This window comes from Chrysochloris asiatica, unplaced genomic scaffold (assembly GCF_000296735.1).
Source record: "Chrysochloris asiatica unplaced genomic scaffold, ChrAsi1.0 scaffold00263, whole genome shotgun sequence".
NCBI classification, from domain to species: Eukaryota; Metazoa; Chordata; class Mammalia; order Afrosoricida; family Chrysochloridae; genus Chrysochloris; species Chrysochloris asiatica.
In genome coordinates, this window is record NW_006408781.1 from 3,482,617 (window position 1) to 3,500,150 (window position 17,534).

General features: G+C 42.4%; 1 protein-coding gene and 1 pseudogene across 1 annotated transcript in view; one reads left to right on the plus strand and one right to left on the minus strand.

The window, feature by feature from the left end:
• Positions 1–599: 599 nt before the first annotated feature.
• The window catches only part of LOC102837785 (importin subunit alpha-4-like), a 170,585-nt gene continuing 153,650 nt past the window's right edge, over positions 600–17,534 (plus strand). The window contains exon 1 of the mRNA XM_006874148.1: positions 600–730. Within this exon, the coding sequence (XP_006874210.1) occupies positions 662–730 (69 nt within the window). The 5' untranslated portion in view covers positions 600–661. The remainder of the gene's footprint in view (positions 731–17,534) is intronic.
• LOC102838916 overlaps positions 742–17,534 on the minus strand; it is a 48,802-nt pseudogene continuing 32,009 nt past the window's right edge.

A 17,534-nucleotide genomic window follows, 5' to 3' on the forward strand; every position in this document is an offset into this window, starting at 1 on the left:
CCCGCCCTTTTCCTTCTCTATAGGGCATAAGGAGCGTCTCTAAGGAAGCCCCTCCCTCTGACACGCCCAGAGGCGGTATTAGTGGCGGAGCTTCACACTCGGTCCCATGGCGTGCGAAGCTGACAGCCAGGCGCGCAAGGATCCCGGCATTCTCTTTTTTCCCTCACGTGCCTGGAGAATTAGTCTAAGCCGGAACCTGGCATGATGGGATCTGTAGTTTCTGCCAGCATGATGGGAACGGGGCGGAGCGGGAAGGAAGGGTTGCGGTTGGTAAAAGTCTTTAAGCCGGCTCCATTTCTGGCACATTTGTAGCCCCGAGGGGTTATGGGGAGGCCTTCCCGGAGCGGGGCGGGGGCGAGGGGGAGGCATCCTAAGAACTAGTTGAGCGAACGTCCAGGCCAGTTGCCGCCCCCAATCACGTGTTCCCAGCATGCGCGAGCGCGCGCCGCTCCTCAGCGCCGTTCCCGCCACGCCCCGCCCGGCAGTCAGCCTGAACCTCCCCCGGCGCTGCTGCCACCTCGCGCTCGGAGGCGTCACGGAACGTGCTTGTCTTTCCCCCTCCTCCTCCCCCTCCTTTCCCTTCCACCCCCCATCCCCCGCGCGCCTAGACTCGCCGCCGTCGCAGCCGCAGGAGTATCCTCCGCTGGAGCCGCGCGCAGCCATGGCTGAGAACCCCGGCTTGGAGAACCACCGCATCAAGAGCTTCAAGAACAAGGGCCGCGATGTGGAAGTGAGTGTGCTTCAGCGGTCTGGGTCCGCCGGCTTACCCGTCCAGCCACGCCGGTCAGGCGGTGGCGGTGGCGGTGGCGGCGGGAGGGGCGGGGGGCCGACGCCGGGCTGGTTCTCTCTGGCCGCGGTAGCTCGGAGTTGGCAGCCGCCTCCCGTCACCGTGGCCCTTGACTGGACAGAGCGGGCGGCGGGACGAGGGCCAGGCTGCAACCGCCCTCCGGAGCTGCCGGCACAGGCCACGGGAAATGCCGGGGATTTCGGCCCCGTCACGCGGGCGCGGCCTGATGTCGGCGAGGAAGGGATGTGGAGCTGAGGCGGGGTCCGCGGGCCGGGGTTGCGCGGACCAGGATGCTGCCGCCGGGTCCGGGACTCGCGCAGCCGAGGGAGCGGCCGCGGCGCGTGCTCGCTACCGGTCGCCTCCGCCCGGAGCAGCCCCCTCTGTACCTTCCGCGCCGCTGCACATGGAGCCCCGGCTTTGCGGGTCCCCTCGCCTACCATCTCGCGCCGGGCCCAGGCTGGCGGTAGCTGCCCGCAGAGGGGGGTGGGGACCAGCCGGGTAACTGACTTGTTTAAGGGTGGTGGGTGGGGGAGGGTAGGATGTACCAAGACCATTTTCTTGTATTTCTGTGCTGTCCTTTTGGACCGGTCGTGCTGAGCGATTCCAGCTTCTACTCCAGTTCTGCTGGCATTTTGAGCAAGCAGAAGGTGGACAATAGTTTACCATCTATTGTGTTGAGTGAGGCTTTGGAAGAGAGGTTGTTCTGACCTTCGCTTTATAGGACCTGTTTTCTTACCCTTTCTTGCAGTGGATGTGCATCGAGTGATCATTGCTTTGATGTTTTGCTGAAATCAATTGAACACACAGCTAATTCGTCCTTATATATATTTTTTGCTCCAAGCTGGTAGGATTTCCAAGAGGTTGCAAAACTGTAAACATTCTTCGTGGTCAGTCACTCAGTTCGTTGCTACTCAGCACGTTGCCATTGTTTCATTAAGGTGACATTAGCAGGTACACTCTTTGCAAACTGGGCTTATCCAGGCAGCGCTAGAGGTCTCTCTGCAGCTACTAATAGCAATGAAGTATAATGCACAAACTTCACTGGGACTCTGACCTCTGGATTAGTTAGGGGGAAATGGTTTTAAGTCCACAGCCTCTTTTTCTAATTCTAGGTGACATGAATCGCAGTTTTGTAATTGCTGCCAAGGGGCCAGTGTGATTAAGAAGTGGCATTTTGTCCTGTCTTAGAGAGGGAAGATTGGGTGTATACTATTCATTGTTCCTCCACAATAGGTTTTAAGAAGGAACAGACAAAACTAAAGCCATTTTTCAGAACTAGTTTAATACTGTCTGGACGAAAGCCTAGGGAAATATCTGTGGAATTCCCACTTGAATGAGACAAATAAAGGTCATCTGTCTTGGTCGTGGTTAAAATTTCCTTTGTAAAAAAATACTCCTAAGCAAAAGTGTCTGTTTAGAAGTAGATACAGGAGGTTTTAGGACTACCTTCTGCGATTGGCCCACTGAATAAAAGTTAATTTTTAACTTTTTTCCATCAGTAGTTTTGCTTGAAGTTATCACTACTATAAAAGAAAACTTAGAAGTTTTGAGAAAAAACCCATGTTGTTTGCACAGAACTAATAACATTCTTTCTTGCTTTTCTTTGCTATTGGTACAGTCTTCTTATCTATGTTCCCAGAGCTTAAGGAACTTAGCAAGGACTCCTGCAAATAATAGGTATTCATCAAATATTTGCTGATGATCAGAAGGTGACCAGTGACTTTTATCATGCCTAAAAAAGACAAAAAATATTGTTAACAACAATATCGCACTCCTCACAATATATCAGAATACCTAAGACATGAAACGGTGTATATTCAAATGGTATGGTAGTTCTATATAGTGGCATACACTATATTAAGAACTTCATAATACCTCATTTAATTTATGAGCTAGGTGTAGCATTAACCCCACTACCTGAGGTAAAAACTGAGAGTGGTTATGCAGCCTACCCAAGGTCACCTAGTTGATATGAGTTTTCTCTAGCTTTCTATTGGGAGTCTTAACTATGTGCCCAGCCAACACAATAGGTTTTGGGGATACCAAATGGAATAAAATTTTGAATTTGTACCTTCAAGGAATTTACAAGCTACAATGCAGTATCTCAGTGCTATGATATAGGTATGCTGAGAATGCATGAGAAGACCTAACTTGGAGCCTGAGGGTCAGAGATGTTCCAGTTGATTCATAATAGAAGAACGTGAGTGAGACTATCTTGAAGGACAAGAGAAAGTTGCCCAGGCAGAGGTCTGGAGGAGAAAGAGGGGGAAGTAAGGGGCATTCCATAATGATGGTACAATAATTGAGAAGAGTCTTGAGAGAAAGTAGTAGGACTGGTAAGGTTTTGAGAAAAAGGGGAGTGCTAGGGACCTGTTATGAGTCCTGGTGTGGTGCTATAGGATAAACCACTGGACCATAAGATCAGTTTAAACCACCAGCTGCTTCTTGGAAACCCTTATACAACAGGGGTGGGGAACCTTTTTATTGTAAAACTTTATAATTTCATTGGTGAGGTGGACCATAAAAAATTATTAACTTAAAAATTAATCTTTTATTTTATCAAACATTTAATTAACTCACCCCTGATGTGATGGCTAGAGTCCTGGTATGGTGCTGTGGGTTAATGCACTGGACTGTAAAGTCGGTTTGATACACAAGGTTGGAAGTTCAAGTTCACCAGCTACTCCTTGAAACCCTACACAGGGTCACTATGGATTGGAACTGACTTGATGGCACTTAACAACAGCAAATGTGATTGTTGAAACTCTTGGTATGCTGTTGTAGGATCATACTGGATTGCGAACCACCAGTTGTTGCTCCTCAGAAACCGTATACAAGGTTGCTATGAGTCAGAACCAACTTGACAGCACTTAACAACCGCAGTGTAATGACTGAAACTTTCTGGTTGCCTTGGTAGGAACTTATACAGCCTCCAGGCTGGACTTTCCCACCCCTGCTATGCAAGGTCACTGTGAGTTGGAACCCACTTGACAGCACTTAACAACAGCAGCAGAGATAGGATGAATGGGTAAACTGGGGTCCAGTCTGTTCAAATGGTTTCATTGTAGAGTTGACCACGTATCTAGTCTTACCCATTTGAACCTTATACTACAACTTAGCTTGGTGACTAAGTAGTTGTGATTATTAGCTTGCTTCAGAACACTTTGATGACCTATCATTTCTACTGACTCATCAACTAGATGGGTAAAAGATCAAATATAAATTATACAACAAGCTGATACACAAAAAAGATGCTTGGTGCAAGAATAAAGAATTTTCTTGAAAATGTAGACTTGTGTCCGGAAGTTGTGGGGAGGAATAAGGTGGAGGAGGAAAATCATTTCAGTCAAAAGTGGCATAATAGAAGAAAACTTCCAAGAGGTCCTTGGAGAGAAAAAAGGATGTTGAATTTTTCAGAAAGTAGGAATTTATACCAAACTTGAAAGTATGAGACATTTAAAGATCCAGGTAAAAAGAAGATAAATTAGATGGAGGTAGGGAGGTTGTCAAAGACTTCATTTTGCTCAGATCAACCATCAACACTCATGGAAGCACCAGTCAAGAAATAAATTTGCCTGTTGCATTAGGCAAATCTGTTGCACATGACCTCTAAAGTGTTCAAGAGCAAAGATGTCAGTTTGAGGACTAAGGTGTACCTGACCCAAGCCATGGTATTTTCAATAATGTTATAAGCATATGAAAGTTGGACAGTAAACAAAGAAGACTGTAGAAGAATTGATGCAAATACCATGGACTTCCAAAAAAACAAACAAATCTGTGTTGGAAAAAGTACAGCCAGGATGGTGAGATTTCGTCTCTCATATTTTGGTCGTATTAGGAGGGACCAGTCTGGAAAAGGACATCATGTTTGGTAAAGTGGAGGGTTGTGGAGAAAAAGAGGAAAGAACCTCTAATGAGATAGATGGATTGGCATAGTAGCAGCAGCAGTGGATTCAAGCATAGCAACGATTGTGAAGTTGGCACATGACCAGGCAGTGTTTCATTCTGTTGTGCTGTAAGGATTGCTATAAGTAGGTACTTACTCAGTGGCACCTAACAAGGGAAGGAAGCAAGTATCACTGACAGCAACTTGGAGGTTTAGTGTTGCTTAAGTGCGGTCAAGTTGGTCCAGACTTATAGTGACCCTGTATAGTGTTTCCAAGAGTGATAGGTTTGAACCACCAACCTTGGGTTTATAGTCCAGTGCTCATCCTAGAAAGAGGAGAGATGAGACTTGCAAATAGCCTGTGGTGATCTTAGAATATGACCTGTGACGAATTATTGGTTGGAAGCTATTTCTTGATAGATCTGAAAGTACTTATTTCAGAGCAAAGAGTTAGGAGGTGTATAACATGATGAGAGCAGTGGAAAGGGTGACTGGCAGTAATATCTTGGATTAGTTTGAAGGAGTAGTGTTATGATCTGGTCTGCAAGGAGGAATTTTCTAAAAACTGGAGATGGCTATAACCTGGAATGTATGTGTGTGTGTGCGTGTGTGTATTCAGTGCCGTTTAGTCTGTTGGAATTTAGTGAGTCTGTATAGAGTTTCTGAGCAGTGACTGGTGGTTTTGAACTACCAGCTTTGAGGTTAGCAGTCCAGTGCTTATCCTGCAGTATCACAGAACTCCACAACCTGGGATAAGGGTTGAGATTATCTTTTTTCTTCTTTTTCATTACTTTGAGTGTGTTTAAAAAGAAGCTCACAGAAAAAGGGATAAAGGTTTCCCTAAAGTTTTTAGATGGAGGTAGAGGAGGGAGTAATTATCACTGAAAGCAATTTGGAGCTTGGATAAGGGAATGGATATACCAAATCTTTTCGTATTTAAGGCATTGATTCTTAACCTTTTTTCCTTAAAAAAAAAAAATAAATAAATAAAATCTTCAAGTATACTTACAGAAAAGTTTTGTTTAGTGAATACTTAAAAAGCAAACACCTGTCACTCAGGTAACTGTCACTCAGTCAATTTTCCTTTTTATTGCTCCTGTATATCTTAAGGATGTGACATTTTCATCATTAATAGTAATTAATATTTTTTTAAATGTTAAAATTTATTGAGTTTGCAGTATAGTAGTGGTAGCGTAGTTGTTATGAATTGGGCTGCAAGCCACAAGGTCAGCAGTTCGAAACTACCAGTTGTTCCGCGGGAGAAAGATGAGGCTTTCTGCTCCCGTAAAGATTTACAGCCTCGGAAACCCTGTACAAGGTTGCTATGAGTCGGAACGGCTCGTAACAACAACAACAGTGCTAAGTACTTTCATGGATTATTCATGTAATCTTAACAACTTTAGGAAGTTGGTACTATTATTATCTCCATTTTCTGCTGAGGAAACTTGAAGCTTACAACTCTTAAGTAACTAGCCTTAAATCATAGGGTGGTAGGCGGCAGAGCCTAAACTTGTTTCTTTTCTGTTGGAGCCTAAGACTTGACTTGTACAAAGAATGTCTGAAAGTTAATGGGGAAAAATACTAGGAAATGACTATATCACAGAAGCCCTGGTGTTGTGCTCTAGGATAAGCACTGAAATGCTAACCACAAAGCTGGTGGTTCAAACCCACCAGCCACTCCTTGGAAACCTTATAAAAGGATGCTATGAATCAGAACTGACTCAACAATACTTAACAATAACATATGACAGAAGGTACTGTTTTGGTACTTTAAAGTCTTGCTATATCGAGGAGTCCTGACACTGCAGGTTAATGTGCTGGACTGCAAAGTCGGTTTGAACCACAAGATCGGCAGTTCAAGCGCACCCAGCTGCTCCTTGGAAACCCTATACAGGGCCACTATTGGTCAGAACCGACTCGATGGCAGTTAACAAGCATGGTACCGTGGGTTAATATGCTGACTGCAAAGTTGGTTTGAACTGCAAGGTCAGCAGTTCAAGCTTACCAGGTACTTCTCGGAAACCTTATACAGGTCATTATGCATTGGAACCGACTCTACAGCACTTAAGAATAACAATATGGAGGTGGGAAGCATTTTTGACATGTTGTTAGGTGCTATGGAGTTGATTCCAACTCATATTGACCCTGTGTACTATAGAACAAAACACTTCGTGGTCCTGAACCATCCTCACAGTCGTTGAACTCACTGTTGCAGCTGCTGTGTCACTCCATTTCGTTGAGGAGATCTTGTGTGCTGACCGTTATCAAGCATGATGTCCTCAAGAGACTGGGTCCCCACCCCCCACCCCTACCCCCCGATACATGTCCAAAGTATGAGAGATGTCTCACCATCTTCACTTCTAAGGAGCATGCTGGCTGTACTTCTAAGACAGATTTATTTGTTATTCTGGCAGGCCATAGTGTATTTAATATTCTTTACCAACACTGTTTTTCACATATCATTCAAATTATTTGCTCCCCTCCCTCATTTTACTCTGCAGAATTTCCTTCTTAATACCAAGTAGCCTTTTAGTTGGTTTTTATTGAAAATGATCAGCTTTTTGCTTTAGTTTCCAATACTGTTGTTGTTAAGTGCTGTGAAGTTGGTTCCAATTTTTAGTAACCCTGTATAAGGTTTCCAAGGCTTTTTAAAAAAAATCTTTGTGGGAGCAGAAAGCCTCATCTTTCTCTCATGGAGTGGCTGGTGTGGGTTCGAACTGCAGACCTTGTGGTTCACAGTCCAGGGCTTATCATATGGAGCTATTGCACTCCAGTAGGTTTTGTTTTGTTTTTATATGCTTTATTGTGAATTATGTGATAGTTTACATGGGAGAACGTTACTTTTACATTCATCCTATCGTGTATCATTTCATTGCCATGGTTACAATCCCTTCTGTGTATCCTCAACCAACCAAAGGGTATATAACCAGCAAGCCTGCCCCCCACCCCAGTTGTCTCCCTCTCCCTCTCTGGGACTAAAGTCCCCAGCCGCTCCGCTCCATCTCTCCACATCATCATCTCTGCCTGCCTGCTTCTCTGGGTAGGGTCCTGGTCTCTGCTCTTCTCCCTTCACGGTCCCAGGAACCTCCGCTCCTAGACTGTAAAGTCAATCACTTCCCTCCTTTTGCTACAAAATGTCTACCTTTACATTTCCAATCCTCACAATCAGTCCTGATAAAAATTATTCACTATTGTATCAGGGCTTTCTGGTAGCGTAGTTACGAATCGGGCTGTGAACCACAAGGTCAGCAGTTCGAAACTACCAGGTGTTCAATGGGAGAAAGATGAGGCTTTGTGCTCCCGTAAAGATTTACGGCCTCGGAAACCCTGTACAGGGTTGCTATGAGTCGAAACCGACTCCACAGCACATAACCACCACTACCATTGTATAATAATAAGAGACCTATCCGCATCTCCTTTCATCAGCCCCACCTAGACAGATTGTATACTACTCAGTGGAGATTCTACCTTCCTCCACACCCTCTGGATCTAGGTTCCCTCTTGAAACCTTGTAAGCCAGACACTTCTTGCCTTTGTAACCCCCCCCCATTTTGGGTAGCCAGTGTCCAAGTTTCCCATCCCTGTCTACTCTGTGTACGGAGGGAGTGGGATTGATCCTCGCTGTAAAGATTTGTTCCCTCTTTTGAGCTACTGCATCCATAGGTGTAGGTCAAGTTCATCCAATTGTATCAGATTATTATTTTTTTCTTCTTCTTTCTTCTTCTAGTTGAGCTCTGATCATCCAGTCATTCCAGAATGGATATTATCTGCAAGTGTGTGGGTGTTCTTGTGCATATGCCCTCTCTTCTTATCAGCTGGATGCTTCACTCTCCACTCTAGTCCTCTCTGGCTATGTCACTGAATCTGGGCCGAAGAACCCCCAGGTCTTGCCACAATGCTGGCCAACCAGGTCTCCACCTGGGTTCATAGGAGTCTCTTGAACGTTGTAGAGCTTAGCTCGCAGCTTCATTGCTGTTTTTTCCTCACTTCCCCTTATTGGTGATGAACGTGGTCACCAGTCAGAGTGTGTTTTCCCACTGAGTCTTAGTCTTGGAAGGGAGTTTGCTCTGAGGGAAAACGACCACTTGCCTTAATGTCTCCAGGGCAAGCAACTTGCTTGTTCTTGTAGTAATCAGTCAGTCTGCCTTTATTGTTTTGTATTTTTCCTTCAAGAAGTATCTTCTGTTCTAGCTGCTCCAGGCTGGTCTGCCCACCAGGCTGGTCTGGCAGTCCTTTCAAGTGGAAATTTCCCACCTGTGAAGATTCTGGTTGCTGTTCAGGATTCCACCTATAGTCTACTGTAATGCAGAGGCTCCACAGGAAGCCTCCTTCACTGGGCATGATGTAGCCCCATTTTAGGTATTCCAATCAGTTATAGGCAGAAGATGGGCTTACAAACTTTTTATGGTGATATTTCTGCCTATTTCTTTCTCTCCCCATCCATTGTCTATTTTATAATGGTATGCAAGGAAAACCAAGATTCAAAAGACAGCCAAGCATCTTAACATTTTCCCCCATTCCAACCATGTCTCAATCCCTGTATCCCAGAGCCCTGTTGTTCCAAGGTTGTGCATACATCATTCTTTACCTCTGTCCCACTTAGCCCTTGAGACCTGCCTAATTGTTCTCTCATCTGTTTGTTCTACCATTCCCCTCCCGCTTCTTGTATATTGCCCCCACCAGAGCACCCAAACTACACTGTGTCTATTCCCTGCCCTGTGTTCCACCTTCCCCTCCCTCCCCTCACCGCAACCCCCACATCCCAGCAACCAGCAAAGAACGCCCCCCCCTTCAGTATGGGTTCTTTTTCTTAGTCTTTTTACAATAGGGGTCCTATGCACTATTTCTCCCTTTGTGACAATTTCACTCAACATAATGTCTTCAAGGTTCATCTGTGTTATGCGGTGGCTTGCAGCTTCCTTGTTATTCTTCAAGGCAGCATAATATTCCATTGTGTGTATGTACCACAGTTTGTTTATCCATTCTTCAGTTGATGGACACTTTGGCTGTCTCCGTCTTTTTGCTATTGTAAATAGTGCTGCTATGAACATTGGTGTGCATATATCTACTCGTGGTATAGCTTGTGTGTCTTGTGGGTAAATACTAAGTAGAAGAATTGCTGGATCATGAGGTGTTTCTATTTTCAACCTTGTGAGGAAGTGCCATATTGCTTTCCAGAGAGGCTGAACCATTATGCAGTCCCACCAGCAATGCAGGAGTGTCCTAGTCTCTCCACATCCCGCCAGCATTTATTGTCCTCTACTTTTTTGATGTTTGCTGTTATTGCTGGTGTGAGATATCTCTTTGTTGTTTTGATTTGCATCTCTCTAATGGTTAGTGATCGTGAACATTTCTTCATATGTTTGTTGGCTGCCTGGATCTCTTCCTTGTTGAAGTGTCTGTTCATGTCCTGTGCCCATTTTTTAATTGGGTTGTCTTTTTCTTGTATAGGTGTTGTAGTTTCCTGTACATTTAAAAAATAATTTCCTTGTCTGATGTGTCATTGCAAAAGATTTTTTTCCCATTCTGTGGGTTTCCTTTATACTCTTCTGGTGAAGTCTTTTGATGCACGTAAGTTTTTAATTTTTAGTTATATCCCACTCATCTATTTTGTCTACTTTTGTTTGTGTGGTTTTCAAAATGTTTGGTAGTTTGTATATTCCCTGAATTAGTACCCTCACATTTGTCCCTATTTTTTCATTAATGGACTTCATAATTCTGGGATTCACATGTAGGTCTTTAATCCATGTTGAGTTGGTTTTTGTATAAGGTGTGAGGTAAAGGTCTTGTTTCAGTCTTTTATATATCGCTTTCCTGTTCTGCCAGCACTATCTGTTGAAGAGACTATCACCTTCCCATGTGATATATTTAGGTGTTTTGTCAAAATCAGTTGGCTGTATGTAGATGGGTTAATTTCTGGATTTTCCATTCTGTTCCATTGATCAATGTATCTTTCATTGTACTAGTACCAAGCTGTTTTGACCACTGTAGCCATGTAATACATTTTGAAGTCGGGAAGTGAGAGGTTTCCAACCTTATTCTTCTTCTTTGTTTTTCCCATCTCTTTGAAGAATGTTGTTGAAATCTGGATTGGGATTGCATTATATGTGTAATTCCCATAGTTTTTAATTCTGTTGTTGTTGTTGTTGTTAAGTGCCATCGAGTCGGTTCCGACCCATAGCGACCCTGTACAGGGTTTCCGAGGGTGTAAATCCTGATGGGAGTAGAAAGCCTCATCTTTCTCCCGCGGAGCAGCTGGTAATTTCGAACCGCTGACCTTAAGGTTCGCAGCCTGATTCGTAACCACTATGCTACCAGAGCTCCTTAATACTAGGGATTATATATTTTTTTCTTGCCTGTAAATTCACCTAGCACTCCCAAACTTGCTTCTCTCCCTCTGGAACCTCTATAGGGAAATGGTTGTTGTTGCTGTTAAATGCCATAGGTTGGGTTCCGACTCATAGTGACCCTGTATAAGGTTTCCAAGGAATGGCTGGTGAGTTTGAACCACTGATGTTGTGATTTGCAGTTCAGTGCTTATCCTACAGCACCACACCAGGGAAATGGTACTACCTGATTGCCCGAGCTTAAGCTGTATCCTTTAGTCCTTTCTCTTCCCTTGCTTTACCCCTCTGGTAGTAAGTACTCAGACATCTGGCTCTCTGTGCACTTATCACCAATTGTACTGTTGTTGTCCTTGGTTTAGATATGTATCATTCTCACCTGTACAACTGTAAAATCTTACCTGGTTTTCCTGTCTTGGCCAGTGTCATTCTTCCCTGTTTTTGGTGTTTGTTGTTGTGTTAAGTGCCGTTGAGTCGGTTCCGACCCATAGCGACCCTGTACAGGGTTTCCGAGTCTGTAAATCTTTACGGGAGCAGAAAGCCTCATCTTTCTCCCGTGGAGCAGCTGGTAGTTTCAAACTGCTGACCTTAAGGTTCGCAGCCCAATTTGTATGGTGTAGATTGATCGAAAATTTTAATCTTTCTATGTTAGTTTGATGTTTAAGATTTCTTACTAATTTCTTACTAACATCATTCCTCTATTTACCATTCAAGTATATGTTAGGCCATGGGATAGAAAAAGTTATAGTAAGTAGACTACCAACGAAATAATTAGGCGATAACTATAGAAAACTATAGAAAATAACTAAAGAATAAATATAGAAAACGATAATGTTTTTCTATACCATGGCCTAATAACATATACTTGAATGGTAAATAGAGGAATGATGTTAGTAAGAAATTCATGTTGTTGTTGTTAAGTGCCACTGAGTGGGTACCAACTCATAGATAGAGATCCTATTTGGGGTTTCCGAGGTGTAAATCTTTGTGGAAACAGAAGGTGTCATCTTTCTCTTGAGGAGTAGCTGGTGGACTTGAACAGCCAACCTTCTAGTTTGCAGTCTAGTGCATATCACAGCTCTTCTCGCAAAATTCCTAGTGGTTCATATTTTATTTTTCCAACACGTTAATGTTTAGCACATAAACGTGACAGCAGTTGAATGCAGAGTACAGAAACAGCTGATCACAGCAAACCCCAGGACTATCTATGCACATTACCCAGTTACCTCCTCTTTTGCCTTTTGGCTTAATTTAGTTGTATGCTCTGTTTTAAGGGTGCTTATTGCCCCAATCATCTTTGTGCATTTCCCCGTTTCAGTAATTTTGCAGAACATGAATTTTTTCAGAAATATCTTTGTCAGATTGGAGACACACTGGAAATATCTTTGCTTGAGTTCGCTAAAAGCATATACGCTTTTCTGGGCCTTCCACTTCATTAAATGCTCACTCTTAGTCTGCTTTGTCAACTCTTCACCCTACTTACTGAGTTGTAGGCATGTCTAGTTCTGTCTAAGATGCTCTTCGCTATAGACTTTTCCCCCCCCCTCTCTCACATCAATAACATTTCTAGCTGTAATCATCATTTCAGGTTGAGGACTTAAATCTGTTTTAATCATATCCTGAAATTATTCACATGAACATTCCATGAGCTTTGTAAGCTCACTGTTTAAAACTGTGTTATGCCTTTGTTTCCTTATTTCTGTTGATGGCATCATCACCTTCACTGTGACCTGAACTTGAAACTTCTTGGACATCTTCCACATTTGGTGAGATGCCGGTCTTGTAGCTTGAATCTGTGTGCTATGTCTGGAATCTGACCCTGCCTCTCAATTCCACTGCCTCCAGCCTATATTATTGCCTTATTACCTGGCCTTTTAAAAATTGCCTCCAAAGTGGTGATCTTCCTCCAGTTCACGTGATTTTCTGTGAGCATGCCTATGTATTGCTCTAGCTTTCTGTTTTGCCCTTCCCTCCTGCCTTCGTCTGTTTAAGCTCTAGCTGCGTCGAACTTCTTATATTCTTATATATAATCTGAACTCCCTTGTTTCCCACTTCCACTTCAAGGGGCATTCAAGTTTATCTTCTGCCTCCTGGTACCTGACTAATTCCTATGCTTTTTAAGTTCTAAACTCAGGGATTAGATTTCTTCTACGAAATCATTCTGAATCCCCTTGTTTTCTGTGATTGAGTTGGCTAACCTTCTTTGATGCTAAAACTCTTGAGTATATTTTTTCTCTTTGTTATCTTGGTAGTTATTACAGTGTATTTTATGCTTTGTCTAATTATGTTTAATTTGTTTAATTATGCTTCTACTACTAGATTGTAAGCTCCACTGCCTACTGTGGTTGGACCGAAGTAAAATCTTTCTTGAATGAATACATCCACACTAGGCATCATTGACACAGTTGTTGTTTTTATGTGCTGTGGAGTTGGTTCTGACTCATAGTGACACTGTACAGGGTTTTCGAGGCTCAAAATCTTTACGGGAGTAGAAAGCCTCATCTTTCTCCTGGTAGTTTCGTACTGTTGACTGTGAGATTAGCAGCCTGATTCGTAACCACTACGCTATCAGAGCTCCTTATTGACACAGTAATTCCCATAAAATATATTTTTGAACAGAAATGTTTAATCTTTTAGTGCCATATCCCACTCTTCAAATCAAGTCCAAACTTTTTATTCGAAGAGGTAAAGTATTGGGAAACTAAGGCACTTGTATGGTGGAATAATTTTAATTTTTTTCTTACAAAAAATTCTAATATATAGAAAAATAGAATAGTATGATTAACCCCATATAGTGTAGTGGTTACAAATCGGGCTGTGACCCCCAAGGTCGGCAGTTCGAAACTACCAGCTATTCTGTGGGAGAAAGATGAGGCTTTCTGCTCCCATAAAGGTTTATAGCCTCGGAAACCCTCTTCGGGTTCGCTATGGGTCGGAACCGACTTGATGGCACTTAACAACAACAATGTTGTTGGGGAGGTACAAATTAAACACCACCACAAGGAAACAAGCAGAAAAATTCAGTAATTAGGATATTCTATTAGGTGGTGTGGCGCTGTGGGTTAATGCGCAACGTTAACAATGTTCTTAAGTGCTGTTGAGTCGGTTGCTGTTGAGTCGGTTCCGACTCATAGCGACCCTATAGAGGGTTTCCGAGGAGTGGCTAGTAAGCTTGAACCGCGAACCTTACAGTTCAAACCGACTTTGCAGTCTGGCGCATTTAACCCACAGCACCACACCACCTAATAGAATATCCTAATTATTCTATTTTGGATTTTTTTGCTTGTTTCCATGTTGTTGTTGTTGTCATGTGCCGTGGAGTCGGTTCCAACTCATAGCGACCCTGTACAGGGTTTCCGAGACTGTAAATCTTTATGGGAGCAGAACGCTTCATCTTTCTCCCACGGAACAGCTGGTAGTTTCGAACTGCTGACCTTGCGGTTTGCAGCCCGATTCGTAACCACTATGCTACCAGAGCTCCTTATGGTGGTATTTAATTTGTACTTCCCCATACCTCTTCGGGAGTCCTGATGTGGCGCTGTGGGTTAATGCGCCAGAGCGCAAAGCTGTCTGAACTGCAATGTCAGTGGTTCAAGCTCACCAGCAGCTCCTTGGAAATCCTGTACAGGGATGCTATCGGTCGGAACCAACCCGACAGCACGTAACAACAACAACAACAACAACAACAACAACATACCTCTTCACCCTCCCACCCCCAATTACATATTTTCTGTAAACTGGAAGTTAGATTTAAATACTCAGCTTCAGGTTAAACATTTTTGATAAAAACAAAACAAAAACAAAATTTCAACTGTTGATACTGTGCTGCAGAATTTATCTCAATGTTAATCCTAGGATTGATCTGAGGGTTCAGATAATAAGAAATAGTTTAATTTCATGATTTTGAAAGTTATGTGAAATGAGTTTGAGTTTTAAGAGCAGAAAAGTGACAGAGACTGGATAATATTTGAAGTGAAAAAGGTAGCCTGACTTCTTGGTATGTGTAGAAGAAGAACTTAAAAGATGTATGTCTAGAAAATTGAACTTCAAATTCAATGTCATTCTCTTTCCATTGCAAATACTATCCTCTCTTAAATTTACTTTTGTTTTTGTTTTGTTATCTGCAAACCCAAATCCACTGCTGATGAGTCTGTCTGATTCATGTCATTCCATACATTACAGATTATAACTGCTTCATAAGGTTTTCTTGTCTGTAATCTCTATGGAAGCGGATTGCTGGTATTTTTTTTACGACATCACTGTGTGAGTTCTAGTTACCACTGTCATGTGCAAACTGTAATAGAAAGCTTGACTGTATTCTCATTTCTAAGTCTTTATTCCTTTACCTTGGAGGTGAAGGATGGCAGTATAAGGAGGATGTGGCTATTCTGTTTTGCAGGTTTACATTAAGAAAACTTTTGTCACAACCTAGAACACCAACATGAATGGTTATAATATGGTAAAATGAATTGTGACTATATTTTCTTGGACTTAATCATTTTGAATAGATGAATTTTCTAAACTGTGGAATTTGTTTATATATCATGGTTTTTTTTTAAATTTTGAAACATCTTTTTCTGAAAATGTCCTTTTCTGCCTTCTTAAATAGAACATGAGGGTAAGTAAAAAAGTATTACTTGTTAGATTTCAAGGTCATTTATGCATTACGAATAGGGCTGCTAATCTTAGGCTCAGCAGTAGAAAGGTGAGGCTTTCTGCTCCCGTAAAGATTTACAGCCTCAGAAACCCTGTGCAGGGTCACTGTAAGTCGGAACCGACTCCACGGTACTTAACAACAACAACATTCCAAATAAAACTTGTTTAAACATGTCTCTGTGATCAGTGTGTGCCTGCAGGAAAGTTTGTTAATACACTTGTTGTAGTATCATTGTTGCTAAGTGCTGTTGGGCCAGTTCTAACTCATATGTGACTCTCTTTAGGGTTTCTGAGGAACGGCTGGTGGGTTTGAACCACAAATCTTATGGTTAGCAGTCCAGTACTTACCCTACAGCAGGATATATATACCAGGAACCACACGTTGTTGTTATTGTTAGGTGCTGTCCAGTCGATTCTGACTCCTAGTAACCCTATGCAACACAAAACGAAACCCTGTCCTGTACTGTGCCGTCCTTCCTTGCTGTTACTGCATTTGAGCCCATTGCTGCTGCCATGTGCCAATTCATCTCATTGGGGGTCTTCCTCTTTGTCACTGACTCACCACTTTACCAAGCATAATGTCCTACTCCAGGGACTGGTCATTCCTTATATTATGTCTGAAATAAGAGAGATGAAGTCTCGTCGTCCTGGCTCAGAAGAAGCAATCTGACTACTTCTTCCAACACAGATTTGTTTATTCTTCTGGTAGTCCATGGTACTTTTAATATTTTCCTTCAACACCATAATTCAAATACATCAATTCTTCTAAAGTCTTCTTTTTTCATTGTCCAACTTTCACATCCTTATGATGCTGTTGAAAAGACCATGGCGTGTGTCAGGCGCACCTTAGTTTTCAAAGTGACATCTTTGCTCTTGAACACTTTAAAAGAGGTCTTGTGCAGCAGATTTGCCTAGTGTACTATGCCATTTGATTTATTGACAACTGCTTCTATAAGTGTTGAAAGTGAACACAAGCAAAGTGATGGCTATTATTTATTGGTTAAGTGGCTAGGAATTTTTTTTTTCTTCAGATGAGGTGCAACTTATATTGAAGGCTGTGGTCTTTGATCTTCATCAGTAAGTATTTTAAGTCATCTTGACTTCAGCAAGCAGGCATATCACAAGTTGTTAAAGATTATTCCTCTAATTCTGATGCCATGTTATTCTTCATATAATCCAGCTTCTTGAATTATTTGCTTAGCATACAGATTGAATAAGTATGGTGAAAGAATACAACCCTGATGCACACCTTTCTTGATTTTAAACCATTCAGTGTCCCCTTGTTTTGTTCTCATGACTGCTCTTGGTCTATGTATAGGCTCCTCATGAACACAATTAAGAATGAAATAACCATTCTTCGCAGTATGATTTGTAGCTTGTCATTGATCCACACAGTCGAAAGCTTTGCATAGTCAATAAAGCACAGGTAAACGTCTTTTGGATATTTTCTGCTTTCAGCCTGTATTCATATGACCTCAGTAATGCTATCCCTCATTCCATGTCCTCCTCTGAATCCATTTTGAATCTCTGGCAGTGTCCTGTCAATGTACTGTTGAAGCCGTTTTTTAATTATCTTTAGCAAAATTTTATTTTCATGTGATATTAATGATACTGTCCAATGATTTCCATGTTGTGTTGGGTCACCTCTCTTTGGAATGGGCATAAATATGGATCTCTTATAACCAGTTGGCTAGATAGCTGTCTTCCAAATTTCTTAGCATTGACGAGTGAGTGCTTCCAGCTACATTAATTTGTTGAAAGATTTCAATTTGTATTCCATCAATTCCCAGAGTCTTGTTCTTTGTCAATGCTTTCAGTGCTCCTTAGACTTTTCCCTTCAATACCACTGGTTCTTTTTTTT